At 43.5% G+C, this 16,056-nt stretch overlaps 1 protein-coding gene across 4 annotated transcripts in view; it reads left to right on the top strand.

Moving 5' to 3' along the window:
• Positions 1–16,056, top strand: part of GRHL2 (grainyhead like transcription factor 2) — a 103,079-nt gene that overhangs the window by 60,778 nt on the left and 26,245 nt on the right. For all 4 annotated transcript variants that reach the window (XM_073330421.1, XM_073330420.1, XM_073330419.1 and 1 more), the window contains exon 9: positions 9,453–9,611. In XM_073330421.1, the coding sequence (XP_073186522.1) occupies positions 9,453–9,611 (159 nt within the window). The remainder of the gene's footprint in view (positions 1–9,452; positions 9,612–16,056) is intronic.

Raw genomic sequence — 16,056 nt, 5'->3', positions numbered from 1 at the left:
GAAAAATCTGGTTCCTGCACAGCTCTCTTAGATGAGAGCATTCCTGCCTGCAGGAATAGATGTAAATTCTGACTAACATAATTTATTCATGGAGATACAGTTAATCAGAGATTGAACTGAGTGCATATTCATGTCGAGATTATATGGCTACCTAAATCAGTATGAGTTTATCTAAACTTTCACCTATTAATGCTTAGCTGGATTTCAACTGGCAATTTCTGGGCTTTTCCAATTTTGTATTGGCATGCAGGTCATTACATTAAGCTGTACAGATGCAATGATATGTGTGAGAAATGAAAAGCTGTAGGTAATGCTAAAAACAAGCTTGTATTCTCTAAGCTTTTGTCAGCAAGCAAAATGTGCAGTGTAAAAAAGCTTTTTAGAGATCTAGAAATGATAATAAATATTGAACACTGTCAATGCTCAATAGATTATGGGCCCAGCTTCATTTTAAATACAAACCACACTGTACTAATGTAGCACAAAGGGGCTGACAAACCCAGAAGGGCAGATACACTCCCAGCCTAGGTCCCCTCTCCATCCTACAGCAGCGTTCTACTCATAGCAGACTGCACTCAGAACTAAGCAGCAGCCTCAGCCTCCGTTCCCCCAGCTGTTTGTGGATTTAACTGGGAACACTGAGATTATTTTAAAAGAGATTTTTATATTTAATCCATTGTAGAAGAAAAAAATACAGTCAACACATCTTTAAAACAAAGGTGTTGAAAAGCTCCTGAGTTCCTTCAGACCCTGGGCCTTGTTAAACGGTATAATTGTACTCGGCCTAGTTGCCATGAAAAATTCCTCTGGGACTTCCAACCCAGCCTGCCCTCGCCTCATGCCCAGGAAAAGTAGGTGAATCCAGCAGGGTGTCCAAGAAAATCCAAGGTGGGAAGGGAGAGCCAGAGCTGCATGGACCCCTCATAGAGGGCCTCTCTCTTGCTGGCACCCTTGTGTATATGGTAGGAGCATGATAATGGTAAGGACACTGGCATGGGGAAGTTGCTGTCCAAAGTAAGTGGTGGGGCTGGCAATTAGATATCCCCCTGCCCGGCAAAAATATTTGACACCCCATCAAACACCCTTCCAAAATCATTTTTGCCCCGCCCCCCTTGCAAATAAAGATCAACTAATCAACTTGGGGCTCTTCCTACAATGAAGGCTAGAATCTGCCTCCTTCCGCTCCTGCTCCCTCCATTGTGGAGAGAAGGGAAAAAAGAAAGGCAGCTGCCACAAGGACTCTTTGTTTAATGAAGGAGAGGGGATTAAAGACCTGGGTGTCATAGGCCGTACTTATAGGATAGGGGACTCTATACTGGGAAGCAGTGGCTCTGAAAACGATTTAGGGGTCATGGTGAATAATCAGCTGAACATGATCTCCCAGTATGATGTGGCCAAAAGGACTAACATGATCCTTTGGTGCATAAACAGAGAACTTAAGGAGTAGAGAGATTGTTTTACCTCTGTATTTGGCAGTGGTGTGACTGCTGCAAGAACACTGTGTCTAGACTGGGTGCCCACAATTCAAGAAGGATGTTGATAAACTGGAGAGGGTTCAGAGAAGAGCTACAAGAATGATTAAAGGATGGAAAAGATGCCTTGAAGTGATAGACTCGAGGAACTCCATCTGCTTAGGTTAACAAAGAGGTTGAGGGGTTACTTGATTATTGTGCGTGAGTACCTACACAGGGAACAAACAGGTAAAACATGAGCCAATGGCTTGAAGTTGAAGCTAGACAAATTCAGACTGGAAATAAAGCATACATTTTTAATAGTAAGAGTAATTAACAATTGGAACAACTTACCAAGAGTTGTGGCACATTCTCCATCACTGACAACTTTTCAGTCAAGGTATGCCTTAGGAATTATTTTGGCCTGTATTAAATAGGAGGTTAGATAAGATGATCATAATGGTGCCCTCTGCCTTTGGAATCCATGAAATTTATTATTTTATAAAAACTCATTATTTGAAATCCAATCTCATGATTTCTGGGTGCCTGGCTCCTGAATTTTAGCTACTTGGCGTTGGCAATTCTGTAACCAGCCACAACTGATACTGTCAAACCACACTGTCAAACCCTGGCCAGCACACCAGGGGCTTTAGAGAGGTACGCCTCTGCCATTCCATGTGAGATAGGAGCAGAATGGCCAAGGGAGCTTTCTCCCACTCTGCCACTCCAGTCACTCCCTCTCCATAATGTTAAGAAGGCAACTCTCTCTTGCATCACTGGGAATTTAAAATAATAGGAGCTAATGAGTCTTTTTAGGACAAAATAGTGCTGCCATGCTGCTATGCATGACGTCTGGAGAACCTGTTTCCTGCAGCAGTTGCTCATGGAAATGCATGGCAGCCTGTGCTTAGTCATTGACATGATCATCAAATATTTGACTCAAAGTGGACTTGAAATCTATGTGTATTGACAAGAATGAGATGGTTAGTGATAAATGTGGGAGATGCAGTTAGCGGGTTATATGATAACACGATAGGTACAACTTGCTGCGAATTACTACCATACACTGAAACGTATTGGCCAGCACACACACACAATGAGCTCGGGATGTGATTCCCTTGCTTGTGTACACATGCTCGGTCTGGGTTTTAAGCGAGCTAGTGTGAATATAAACAGCAGTGCCGCTGTGGTACCACTGGTAGCAGGAGGGCAGGCACAGCTGAGCTGTGCCAAGTACAAACCCACCTGAAACCAGTGGGTATGTACTCAGCCGGGCTCAGACATGCCCTATCTCCAGAGTTAGATTTTTCCTTTCTCCGTTATTGCCTGCTCCATCTGGTGGGCAGCTGATTTAGGGCCAGATCCTCCCCTCCCCCTCCATATTCCAGCTGAGTGGAACAATTTGAGGAGAAAGATGCTACTCAGCCTGAGTAAGGGAGTCAAAATCTGGCCATCAGCAAGGGAAGGCTGTCCAGAACTTTCACACAGAATATCAGTTTGGCCTTATGTAAAGGGAACAAACACACACAAAGAATTCAAGCAGAGACCTCTTTTATCTCCTCAGTTATAAGAGAATTACAGCTTCAATAAAGCCAGCACATCTTGCTTTAATCCTTGATTTTCGCACTGTTCCTTAGTGTAGCTTGAAAGAGGAAGAGGAATCGTTCTCCATGAACCCGATACATAGCACACTGAATTCAATGTGCGTCTGTCCACCCACTTTAGTGGGCTTTGGATCTGGCTCCCTGGCAGAAGAATCATTTTCTTTTGCCAATTAAGGTCCTTCAGGACTTGATCCTACTGCCACTGAAGTCAACAGCAACAGTCTTACTCAGTTGAGTGAGAGCAGGAGTAGGCCCTCAGTCGCACACACTTCCTCCTCCTTCTGAATGCTGACTTTTCTTACTGATTTAGGCTAACTCCATGGGATTTATTGGCTAGATCTGGGGCCCAGAGGGGATCAGAAGAAGAGATTTCCAGTTATGTTAAGCCTCATCTCCAGCTTCCTCAGAAGAAAGACACTGTAGGTATTAAGGGAATGTCACCAGAATGGGAAAAAAGATTTTATCTGGCAAGTAACCCATCTCACTTTCATTCCCCACTTGGTCTTTATGCACAGAATATCTATATTTAAGAGCAAGGTGATGAGCTGGTTTCTCACCTAGTTTAACATGAAGGCAGCCTTTAATGTTGGTAAAGGAAGATGAAAAACAAATAACTAAGCGTGGAATGGCTATGTGAGTATAAAAAGCTAATATTTCTGCAGTGTCTGTCCTGCTGTATTATAGATGTGCTGAAGTCACCGCTGGTTGGATAACAAAGATCTAGTGGAACTTTGGCGACAACATAACTCTTTCTTTTCTTGGTAACAGTTACATTTTCAGTTTGACTCATGATAAAATTTGAACTTTCAGAGAAAGTAATTAAAAACCAGACCAGAGACCACACTAGCTTCATGGAAACATTTCCCCCTAAGCTGCACAAACTCTTAAGATGTAGCTGAAAATAAATTGGTGCCTTGAGCATGATTAATAGAAAACGAATTTAAACAGTTAGGACTGAGCTACATCTGGGCTTTCTCCATGATGAAAAAAACATGCATACAGGCAATTTACGTCCCGTGATTATTTTATATGAAGGTCAAGGCACCAATTCAGTGCACAGTTCATGAAGAAAAATATCACTTTAATGCAGATGCAAAGCAGCATGTAGATTGGGTTGAGGTGGTTGCATTGTGGTGACCTATGCATTTCTGTATAGTCAATATAGATAATGTGTTTTGTTTATCTTGTGAGCAGTGTAGGTTTTATGATGGCCTTACCTATTCATAGCCTTGCTAAAGCTATATCAAATTCCATTTCACTGGGGAAGGAAGACATTAATTATTAATTATTGTTATTATTTTTTGTATTACTGTAGCACCTAGGAGCCCCAGGCCTGGACCAGGCCCCCATTGTGATAGGGGCTGCACAAACACAGAACACAAAGAAGTCCCTTCCCCAAAGATTAGTCTTTTTCAAACTTTTTTTTTTTAATTTTTAAAGTTGGAAGGAATAGACATTTTGTATTTGAGGACTGGTACCAGAACTTCTGTGGGTATTAGGCTTGGAGCCAGGTTTAATAAATCATCCCTCTGTATATGTATAAAGAGGATAATAAAACAGCTTGTGGTAGCAAGCAAGGTTGAAATTTCTTTGTATACAAATGGTTCAGTAAATATGCAGATGGGATTAAGGGCAAATGGCATTTTTATGTAGCTACTGGGGTGTGGTGTGGGTTAAGGAAGCTTCAAAAGAGAAATGTAAACATTCTCTGGAGACATTGGTATTGAACTAAATCAAAGGCCTTACCTTTGTATAGGATTTATAAGGTAATGCATGGCAAGAGAAACTATAAAGCTGCATTTATGGTATATAAAAGCGATGATGGGATTGATTTTTCTTTTTCCAGTGAACAGACATGTAGTTTAACTCTTTGGTGTCACAGTATGGAATGTGGTGTTTCAAAAGCTGAAGACGGATCAGTCCTCTAAAGAACGGAGCTCTGGGGATAGACTACGTATATTGGCAGTGATATATAGGGAAATGGTTGCTCAGGGTTTAATTTTTTGCTGTAAAAAACTGCTATTAGTTCTTTTTAAAATGATGAAAACAAGAAATGCAAACAATAATAAAAGGTTTATATGTTACAGATTTAATGACTAAAGACCTTTACAGTGTATAAAACAGGAGATTGAGGTAGGAGTCATGTTGGCTGGATTAAATGATAAAGGGAAAATTAATCCCTGAACCTTCCATTCTCTCCTGGCAGGTAGCTGTGTTTTTTTTGTTTTTTTTTTTTTGTCTTGTACAGCACTAATTACCCTGCCTTTGTTATCAAACGATAAGTAATCCTGATAATTGCTGCACAAGAGAGGAACTCCTCCCTGAAAAGAGGCAGAGATTTTGGCTATAGGTTTCCCATATGAAACAATATAGGCTGGTCTCAGTTTCTTATTTGTTTAGGCCAGTTCTGTCAGCTTCTCATGCATCAAACATTTCTCCAGTTTAATTTTTCATTGTCAAAGTGCAGTAGCTCAGGTGAGCAAATGGATGAAATACCACGATTGTCTTATTGCTCAAACATGTTCCTCACATCCAGCGGAACCCCAGCTAAAGTTCTCTCCGCACCAAAGATACAACCAAGGCTCCTTCCTGGTTGGAGAACTTAGTTAAGGTCCTGTCTACCCTACATATTGGAGTCGTATTTGTGAATGAATTGGGGGTCAAGTGCCTGTAGTCAGAATCCCAAATACAGTTGTATATGGAATATTAGACAGGACCTTCGGAAAAACAGCAGTACTGTTATTATAGCTTTTTCCAAGTCTATGTTGTCCAGCCATATGACTCCACCATGGAGGAGGCCAGGGCAAGAAGGCTCTGGGACCAAAGAGTATCTTTGAATGTGACACTCTTGTTTTTCCTGACTCCCGACTCTCAGTGTGTGAGGAAGAATGGGCCTGGGAGCCTGGTATGATTTATTTTGCACCCTTTCATGGCTAGTTGCAAAGTGTGTTCTGCTACCTCAGGAGAACACAGGGGATATACAGGGAAATGTGGACCCCACTTGAAGGGGCAATTGAAATCACTGTTGGTCAGAACAGCCCACATTCCTTAGTCATTGCCTCAGGAAGTGGGGAGATGAGCATTGGGTCAATATTAGGAAGGGGAAGGAGAATCTTCAGTAGGTTAGTTGGGTTCCTTTCACTGCAGAGAGATGCCACAATAACTATTATGGCCAGAGCTAAATTCTTCTAGAGGGGAAAGGAGAGTAACAATGTAGGAAGTCAGAGGAAGCTATAAGGGAGAAGGATGGTGCTGTAGAGGATTACAGGCTGGGTGATCCAACAGAAGAGGTTCAGCATGTTCTTTTTCCATGTTGTTGCTTTTCACCTCATACCAAATTCCAAACGTGTCTTCCTCTGTTCCCAGGAACAGCATATATGGGATGTGTATAATGCATTTTAAGAAGGGATCAAAGCTGGAAGCTGAATTCATAGTTATCAATAGGACAAGTGGAAAGACTGGAGTATGGTTCAGCTTTTATGATTTCGTAGAACATATATAACAGAAAAGGCATCTGCTTTAGAATAATTTGTATGCCAAGAGCAATTCTACTGTCTGGAGCAAAATAGTCCATGTTTCAAATTCTAGTCCTGCTGCTTGTGGTAGTTTGATTTTTTGTTGTGCTCTCTGCTGCCTGCCTACCTACCAATCTATTTCTAAAGCATCAGTCACCATGGTATCTAAGTGCCATCCTGTCTAGGACCAATCAGTGGAGTCAAAAACTCTGTAAAAATTGAAAATGTGCTGATAAATAATTTAAGGACCCCCCTGAGCATTCAAATAATTAATGACTGGTCAGACAAGTTTTCCAGAGGCAAACCCCAAGGGAGCACCTTGTCATCTTCAGTGATGTGAAATAAAATAATAAAATAAATTCCAAGAAGCTGTATAGTCTTCCCACCCTACCATGTTGTAAATTGCTTTTCCAGATCAAAAGCCTGCTTTAAAGGGAAGCTAATAGAAAAGTGTTCTGAGACACAAACTCTTCTGAAAATCAATGATCTGTGTTAATTCTAATCAACCTATCTATCCTCATGGTTCAAATGAGACAACATTAAGCACAGTATGCCAGTCCTCACCTTCATATGTGTGCCATGAATATACAACCATTGACCATTGGAGTGATGAAATATCACTATGCAAGATTAAGATATTGAATTTTATTGTGTCCATCTATTATTTTCATTAAATGATATCTGTCTCTGTAACAGGGATCTTTGTAATGTTACAGAAAAATGAAAGACCGTTGCAACTGCTAGCCTATCTTCTGTGACTTACTATTTCTCCTACCTCCAGAAATGTAGGCCAGAGAGAATACACAGTGAAGGAATTGGATAAGATGGGGGCAGTGCTTTATGGCTTATGTGAGCACACTGTGTGCTTCAGAGTGCCTCAATGAGCAACCTGTTGAGCAAACATGAAGTGCAAATGTGGCGTGGGTTTCCCCTCACATTTTTAATGTTGCGTTCGGTTCCTTCCGGTGCAAAAATATAGACTAAAATGTAGCAGGACCAGATTCTCACCTCTTAAGGCCCTTCACCATGCTCTAGCAATGTAAAGCAATGTTTACGTTCTCTATAAGGCACTGTCAGAACAGTGTAACAGAGACTTAAGGTAAATGAGCGTAAGGCCCCCTGTGTTTCCAAGAAATTTGCACCCATGTCCACCCCTAACCTAGGGAACTGGATAGGCTGGGCTCTAAACTGAAGCAGAATAGCACTATCTGTTTCAAAATCAGTTTCAGGTAGGGCCCTTCCCTGATGCCTTCCCCTCATTTCAGTTAAAGTTCAACTACTTGATTTGTAAATGCAGCAGTGTGATACAATCAAGTGCAGAAATGCTGCTGTGCCATTAGCTCAGTCAGGCAAACAAGCTTTGCCAACTCCATCATAAACTACCTTGCGGTAATATTAACTCCTGCAGTTAAAGTGCCCCTCCCCTAAAAGCGACACCAGCTCTGTTCTTTTCTCTGGATGCAAGCTAGCACAGAGATATGAGGGGCTGGACTTTATGAGAATGTTCCCTGTTAAACAAAATTCTTTCCTTTTGTGGGTGGGGAGAGGCCTCTGCAATTCCGTGACGTCTCTAATTCTTATACCATCCTGTGGATTCCCACCGCCTACAAGTCTCTCCTCTGCACCCTCAAAGTCCCACGGCAACAGCTTGTGTCCCTGCAGATGAGCAGGACTTTGGGCTCTCTATGGAGACCATCAAAGCTCTTCCTCTAGGAGTCAGTAAATTTTACTCCAGAAGGTTTCATTGCCATAACTTAGGTAATTTGTTTTGGCTGTTTTTCTTTGTATCCTCTTAGTATAAAGTGCTTAATTTTCGTCTATAGGAAAGAGATCAATCTAATCAAGTTAAAACATAATCAGCACAAACGAATAAATGATGCACAGGTACTTCAATGGGAAATAACTAAAAGCAACTGGATTTTTTAGTATCACATTTTTCATCTTTAAAATCCCATGGGGGGTATTCTGGATTGGGAGAAATCAGTATTTCAGAGCAAAACTAATAATTTATTATTTGTATTGTGATAGCACTTAGGAATGCCAGTCCTGCACCAGGACCGCACTCTGCTAGTTGCTATCCAAACACAGAACAAAAAAATGGTTCCTCCCCAAAGATCTTACAATCTAAGTATAAGGCAAGAGATAGCAGGTGGATACAGGCAGACAGACCAGGGGAATACAAGGACAGAAGACAATATTCATCAGCATACCAGCTGCCTAACTGTTCTCAAGTTTTATATAAACTTCATGGCAAAGAAGAGAGCTAAGAAAGGATCGGAAGAAGGAGAATGAGGCAGCTTCACAGATGTTTATGAGGAGTTTGTCCCAAGTGTTTGGGGCAGCAAGATTTTTTTGTTTTTAAATTAACAATGTGTGGGGATAGGCCATGAAAGTAAAGACAAGTAGCTTATGTGTGATCAGCAAGATTTCAACGCAGCCTGGGTCTGAGAGGTCTGAGTCGAAGATGACACCCAGGTTATGGGCCTGAGTGACAGGGAGCATGTTGGTCATGTCCACACGATGGAGAGGGCTTGGGGAAAACACTGCGGGCTCTCTTTTGGCCATGTTGAGAATGAATTGATGGCTGGACATCCACAAGGAGATGTCAGCGAGATGGGCCAAGATTTTAGTTCAGAATGAAAGAGACAGATGCAGAGTAGAGAGGTAGATTGGCAGCACTGAGATAGTAGTTGACTTTAATAACAGTATCTTTTTTGGATATATGGTTTGTGTTGGTTTGGTTTTTAAATGAAATGACCTTTGCTTTAATCTTTGCCAGACATCTCCATAGGTCCCAAGTGTCCTATGTTTAGTAGCAATTTCAGAATAACAGTTTGCACAGCATTTTAATGTAACTTCTGATCTCCATCTCTCTGCTTCAGATTTTCATCACGGTGAATTGCCTGAGCACGGATTTCTCCTCTCAAAAAGGAGTGAAAGGGCTTCCTTTGATGATTCAGATAGACACATACAGCTACAATAATCGCAGCAATAAACCCATCCACCGGGCCTACTGCCAGATCAAGGTCTTCTGTGACAAAGTGAGTGAAGATGACATTGTGAAAGATGGAGGGAGCCCATATCCAAGGTCTCCTTTTTCTCTTTTAGGTGCTTGCTATCACCAATATTTGGAGTGGCTTCTCCCCTCTCCTCGTATGGGTTGGGGCCTGGGTTCTTTTATTTTTTCTTGGTGCATGGAGCCTCCACACAAAGTGACTCCTCACTGTGCCCTATACACAGGGCTGCAGTCCCTTGAAAAATCAATGATAACCCTACAAGCTGGAAAGGAGTGTAAATCCCAGGACACAGGGGACAATAAGGTAAATAATAGCAGCGCAGAAACACCCCTTCAAAAATAACAGTGTAACAAAGGGAGGGGGAACTTTACTGGGAACAGGAACATAGGATCTGGGAAAGGAAGGGATTAAGGTTAACTAATAAACATTTCTAAATAAACCATTTTCTGCCTCCTTATACTCACAAACTCCTCCGACCACACCTCATCCCCTGACACCTTAGCGGGGTTAGCCAAGGCTGCATGTGCCGAGATGGAGAGCTGCAGTGCAGTGACATTAACCAGCTTAACCAGAAGTCACCTTACTTTTACTTCACCCCTTGTTGGGCAGGGCCCCCTCCTGATTCCAGCCAGGCTTGCTGGTTTCCTGGTCTGAAATTCTCCTAGGGTCTTGGCTGGCTGTCGGTAGCTGTCGCTCTGTCTGGATGTTTTTCGCAATAGTGCTGCTGCTGCTTGATCCAGGCAGCTAAAGTCTCAGAGCATGCAAATGCCCTTCCAGGGAAGGGAGAATTCAGCAGGAACTCCCTGAGCTGCACTTTCTCTCTCCCAGCTCCAAAACTCAACAGAAACCCCAAAACCACCTTTCTTTGTCAGTCTGTCCCTTACCCGGTTTTGAGGCCTGGGACGTGCAGGAGCTCAAACTGGATGATCACAGTGGGTCCTTCTGGCCTTAATGTCTCTGAGTCTATCCACAGTGGATCAGCTTCAACAGGAGAGACAGAGGGAGACCCATATCAGAAGTTCCTATAACTCAGTAGTTAGTGCACTCTCCTGAGCGGTGGGAGACCCTTATTCAAATCCTTTCTCCACCTCTGGCAGAGTGGGGCAATTAAACCTGATCTCTCACATCCAAGGTGAGTGCTCTAACCACTGAGCTAAAAGTTATCAGATGGGCACCTTCTCCAGCCAGATTTTGAATGGGCCCTGATCTGGTGGGTGTGCTCAGAGGCAGGGGTGTGCACAGGAATTTAAAATTTTACCCCTTTGGGAGGGGCACGTTCTGTGCCCCCACCAAGGCCCAGGGTTGGAGGAGCTGTCAGCTCTCACCGTGGCCCCCGGGGCTGGAGGAGCTCATTCTCCCCAGCCCCTGCTGGGGCCAGAAGGAGCTCACTATCCTCCCTCCACTGCAACCCCAGGGCTGGGAGGAGCTCGCTCCTTCCCCACATTGTGGCCCTGTGGCTGGAGGAGTTCTGTGTCCCTGACAATTACCTGCTTGCCCCCACTTGTGCACACCCCTGCTCAGAGGCTGCCTACTGGAGCAGGCCCTGCACGCGACTTAGGCTGGTGAACACCTATCTTCCCCTCATTCATGAATTGCTCTGGGGTTGAGGCAGGAGACTGGCATCTGGACACTTAGAGGGAGGCAGCAGTGCACGTGCAAAGAGGCAGAAACTTAGGTTCCGAGGGAACTTTTACCCTGAAAACTTAGGTGCCAAGTGAGTCTAGGTATTTACAGGGTTCAGCTGGAGTTTTGTGGATTATAGTGGAGCCTCAAACTGGAATTTAGGCACCTGAACAAATCTGAGATGTGGGCACCTAAGTCTGGCAGTTGAGTGCCTAAGTGCCTTTGTGGATCCTGCCCTAAGTGACTTAGGCACCTAAGTACCATTGAAAGTCAAGGGGTCTCAGGAAGCTAAATCATTTAGGTGCTTTTGAAAATGTTACTCAGAATTCTGATTCCCATTTTACAGACGGGGGCAGAAAGTTAGAGGCACGCCAAGCCACAGGGAGTCAGTGTTAAAGTAAGTGTAAGATCTCAAGCGCTCCAGGCTTCTAGATCTTTCCTCAGATCACGATAGCACTCCCTCTCCTTTTATCCACTATCTCCCTCACAGATTCCCCCCTCCTTCTAGCACCCTCTTGGCAACAAAATCTTTGAAGGCTAATCAGGCAGTTTTATGAGTGGAGAAAAAATGTTGAAAGTAATGAATGTAAATGTATGCGCTGAAGTCATCTTAAGGCCTAAGTGCTATATTTTTAATTGTAACTTTGAATGTCAAATATTTACAGAGATTTAAAGCTACAGCTGGCTGTTAAAAGCTCAGTAAATATAAAAGGAATGAGTGTTTTTCATCTACCCATTTTTAAAAAGCAATTAGAAAAATATGAACTATTAAAAAAATTAAAAAAGGAAGAAAGACATCTAGAGCACAACCTCAGCAAGGGTGACCTGCAGATTTGAATTATAAATGTTCATTACTTTGACTATCTATCCACCTAATTGATACTTCACATTTCCAGGCTAGGAAGCAGGAAATGAATGCTGAGACATTTAATCAAAACCATCTTAAAGTAGGAGAAAACATCACGAGGGTAGTTAAAATGTTACACACATCAAAACTATGTTAAAGATGTGGGCTGGAGAGCTCAGGGGGATTGGGAACAGGATATAAAACCTTTTAACTGTAGGTTGTCCTAAAGGCTGATAATGACTGAGATTCATCCCTCTCTGAAGGATGTTTAGCAGCCTATGTGAAATGATTTGATGTGGTCTCAGTCCAGTTCTTAATGTGCAAGAGTTCACTTCACTAAACTCAACATCACCATTGGTGCTCACTGGCACTTTGTGTAGAGATTGGGTCCTGATTCTCCGCTCCGTTACGCAGGTATAAATCAAGATTAACTCCACTATGGTCAGTTTGAGTTACACTGATGTAAAATGCTTGAAAGTGAAAGGAGAATCAGGTCCCAAGTATTGGTTGGGCAAGGAGATTCAATTACCCTCTGTGCTCTCTCCTATACATACATGTGTAGTCTCATATTCACCTGGTTACCTCCTTCAGCATCAATCTCCTTATGAGATTTGATGGACAGGCCTGGCTTCTTTTGGTTCCCACCTCCCACTCAGCAGAGTGTAACTTCTTTATTTTCTTCCCATATGAATTTAGTTGGCAGTGCCTACACCCACCTTGCTTCTTTCTGGCAGGTCACCAGGTCAGCTTGGGAGAAAAATTCTAAGCACTGGGAAATCCCCACTTATTTGCCAGATAGTTGGAGACGCCCAAGAAATAACAAACACATTATATATATATTCAACAGAGTAATGTGGGAAGAAAATATAACATAACAGGGTAAAACATTACTCTTAGGGTCACAGCTGCCCACACTGATAATACCCAGGAATTTTCCCAGTCCCGTGACCTGATAGAGCAAAAGTCAAATTTAGTGTCCCATTGGTATGTGTACGTCGTAAGGGCCCTTGATGACCTGTGACAATGATATCTTCTGTAGTCCCAAAGCAACTTGGCTGATTGGGTTCAGTACAGCCCACAAAATTCACACATGAGATAAGGTGGTAAGTCCCTCAACAGGTTTAATAGGCAGCAGGAAATAAAATCCCCCAAGCCTTACCCCTCAGCTGGAGGACACAGTTCAGGGAATAGGGGGTTCCCCAAACAATTTCCCGGACTAGCTAACTAAAAGATGGTGCACTCACAACTCCACGAATGAACTTTGGACTCCTCAGCAACTGCAGAGAAGCTGATGATCACTGCTCTCAGGAACCCTCTTCCTGCAGGAATGAGGCTGATTCTGTTCCCGAGATTTCCCCTCACCACTAAAGGATGCAAGGCTCAAGGTGCAAATTATAATAACTCAAACTCTAATCTCCTGCCCTAGCGCTCAGATACACTCACAGTAGGCAGGCAGGCAGGCACGAGCAGCACTTGCCACGTGGCAGCTGTGTTTATCTCGGAGCTGGAGGGCCAACCCAGTCTGGCTGAGTAGGGCGGTTTCCCAACAGAAATCAGAATTCCATACACTGGGAGTTACCTTGAAGAGGGAAAGGGCCAGGCTTATGGCTATTGCTTCCAGGTACCCAGAAGCCAGTTCTCAGGGGAACCCTGCATGCAGGCCTGGGACTCAGGAGCTCACCCCACAGCCAGTCCTTCCCTTTCAGTGGCTGGCTCCAGATTCCTCCAAAAATGGCTTCTCCCCACTCACAACTCTCCTAGGGGCAAGTATCTCACTTCCTGTTGGTCAGGCTACCTCTTCTTCGAGGGCATTTACTTGTCAATCATTTGACTGTACTCCCCCCTCCCTGCTTTCTCTCAGGCACTGCTCCTCCTTTGAACAGGTGCACAGGTGACCATCCAGGCACCCTTCTACCACCCCCCACTTCCCCGAGCCAACAGGGACCCCTATTGCTCAAAATAGTCTCTTTCCCTCTTGGTTGCTCAGCAGACTCTGAGTCTGCCCTTGGCTCCCCTTCCAAGCAGGGATAGCGCCTCCCCGTGAGTGACAAGCACACAGATCCAGGAACCAAGTAAGCTCCTTGGGGGTTGGAAGATCCTTGGAAGCCAGACCTTCCTGAGGATGTAAACTGACTGTTTCAGAGTGACGGCAGACCAAAGTACTCAGTGGGGATTGCAGCAGCAGCCAATGCCCTTTGCATCCTGCTGAGGCAATCAGAGAAATTCAGGCAGCAAAAAGGAAGAAGAGCCAGATATGAGCTGATCAGAACAGCAAAATAGACAAGAGGTACTGTATTTTTACTACCAACAGTCTAACTAGAGCTTCTCTGGCTGGGTTTCTCTTACAATTCGGTTATGTGCCACCTAATGACACAGAAAGGAAAGGAAGAAAAGGAAATTTCTTTGTGCCTTTTGTTGCTCCTTTCCAGGATTAACAAAAAAATTACCATGAAAATAGTTTTTAAAAAGATAAACACACAACCCCTGAAGTATTTGCAAAACAAGCATTGCAGCATCATGCTGGGGAGCACATAGCCAGAAAATGAAAGTGACTAGAAAGTGATTGGGTTATTTTCGTTGCCCAAATAGGGGGAATTGCAAAGTGAAATTCTCCTTCCAGCATAAACAGTGAGACGCAAATACACTTTAATCATTTACGGCAGTGGTGGACAACCTGCGGCCCACAGGCTGCACGCGGCCCATCAGGGTAATCCACTGGCGGGCCGCGTGACAGCGTTTACATTGACCATCCGCAGGCACGGCTGCCCACAGCTCTCAGTGGCCGCAGTTTGCTGTTCCTGGCCAATGGGAGCTGCGGGAAACGTCAGGCCACAGGGACGTGCTGGCCGCCGCTTCTCGTAGCTCCCACTGGCCAGAAATGACAAACAGCGGCCATTGGGAGTTGTAGGCAGCCAGGCCTGTGGTTGGTCCATGTAAACACTGTGTCGCGGCCCAACAGCCGATTACCCTGACAGGCTGCGTGCGGCCTGCAGGTTGTCCACCACTGATCTATGGTGTTGTTTGTAAAATAGGGAAGAAAACATTTAAAATGCTTTGTTTTTTACCTGCCAGTGTTGTTGTAAATAGCTGTCTGTGGTTACCATGCCTCTTCAGAGCCCGTGGAAGTCTAATATATTGACTAAGCATGTGTCTACACTACAAAATCACAGCTGTGGCTCTGCAGTTTTGCTGCTGTAGTGTGGACACTTCCTACGTTACAGCAGGGTTTTTTCCATCAATGTAGGTAATTAATCTCTCCAAGAGGCCATAGCTAGATCAACAGAAGGAGTCTTCTGTCAACCTAGCCACATCTACACCGGGGGTTAGGTTGACCAAATAATAGCCATAGGGTGTGGATTTTTTCACAGCCCTGAGCGATGTAGCTAGCTAGGTTGACCTAAGTTTTTAGGTGTAGACCAGGCCTTAGTCAAATCACAGATAAATGTGGCTAATTTTGAAGGCAAACTTCTAATTGAATGAATACAGTATAACTGAAACTCAGTATCAAAGTACTATAAGAAGAATCCTCAAATAAATAAAATTATATCCAAGAGTACATTTTATGTACAGCAATATTATTTACCAAGTATTGCATTTCTTTTGCATATCAGTTATGTAGGATCTGATCTAGCTTGTGCTTTACTTGAAGCATAACAGTAAAATGGTAAACATGGCAAAGGCATAACTGGTGATCCCTACATATTCTCCAGTGCTTTGTCCCTGGTGTTGTCTACCAAGTACTCTTCAAACAACCTGTATGGAGTTTCATTTTCCTACATGTTAATCCTGCTACCCTTAATGCTCCTTTACCGTATGCAGAACATTCATGCCTTCTTATCATAAAATGATGTAATTTTTAGGCCTTAATAAAATTACATAGGTTGTCAGGGAAACTTGCCACCAAGTCTATTTATATTCATGAATTGCAATGTGCTTTTACCACGTAGAATGGTAGAATTAGGGCTCCAGAAAGGTTTGATTCTTTATGTTACAGTTCTG

This window comes from Lepidochelys kempii, chromosome 2, assembly GCF_965140265.1.
Source record: "Lepidochelys kempii isolate rLepKem1 chromosome 2, rLepKem1.hap2, whole genome shotgun sequence".
In the NCBI taxonomy this organism is placed as follows: Eukaryota; Metazoa; Chordata; order Testudines; family Cheloniidae; genus Lepidochelys; species Lepidochelys kempii.
This window is presented reverse-complemented; position numbering and strand designations above follow the sequence as displayed.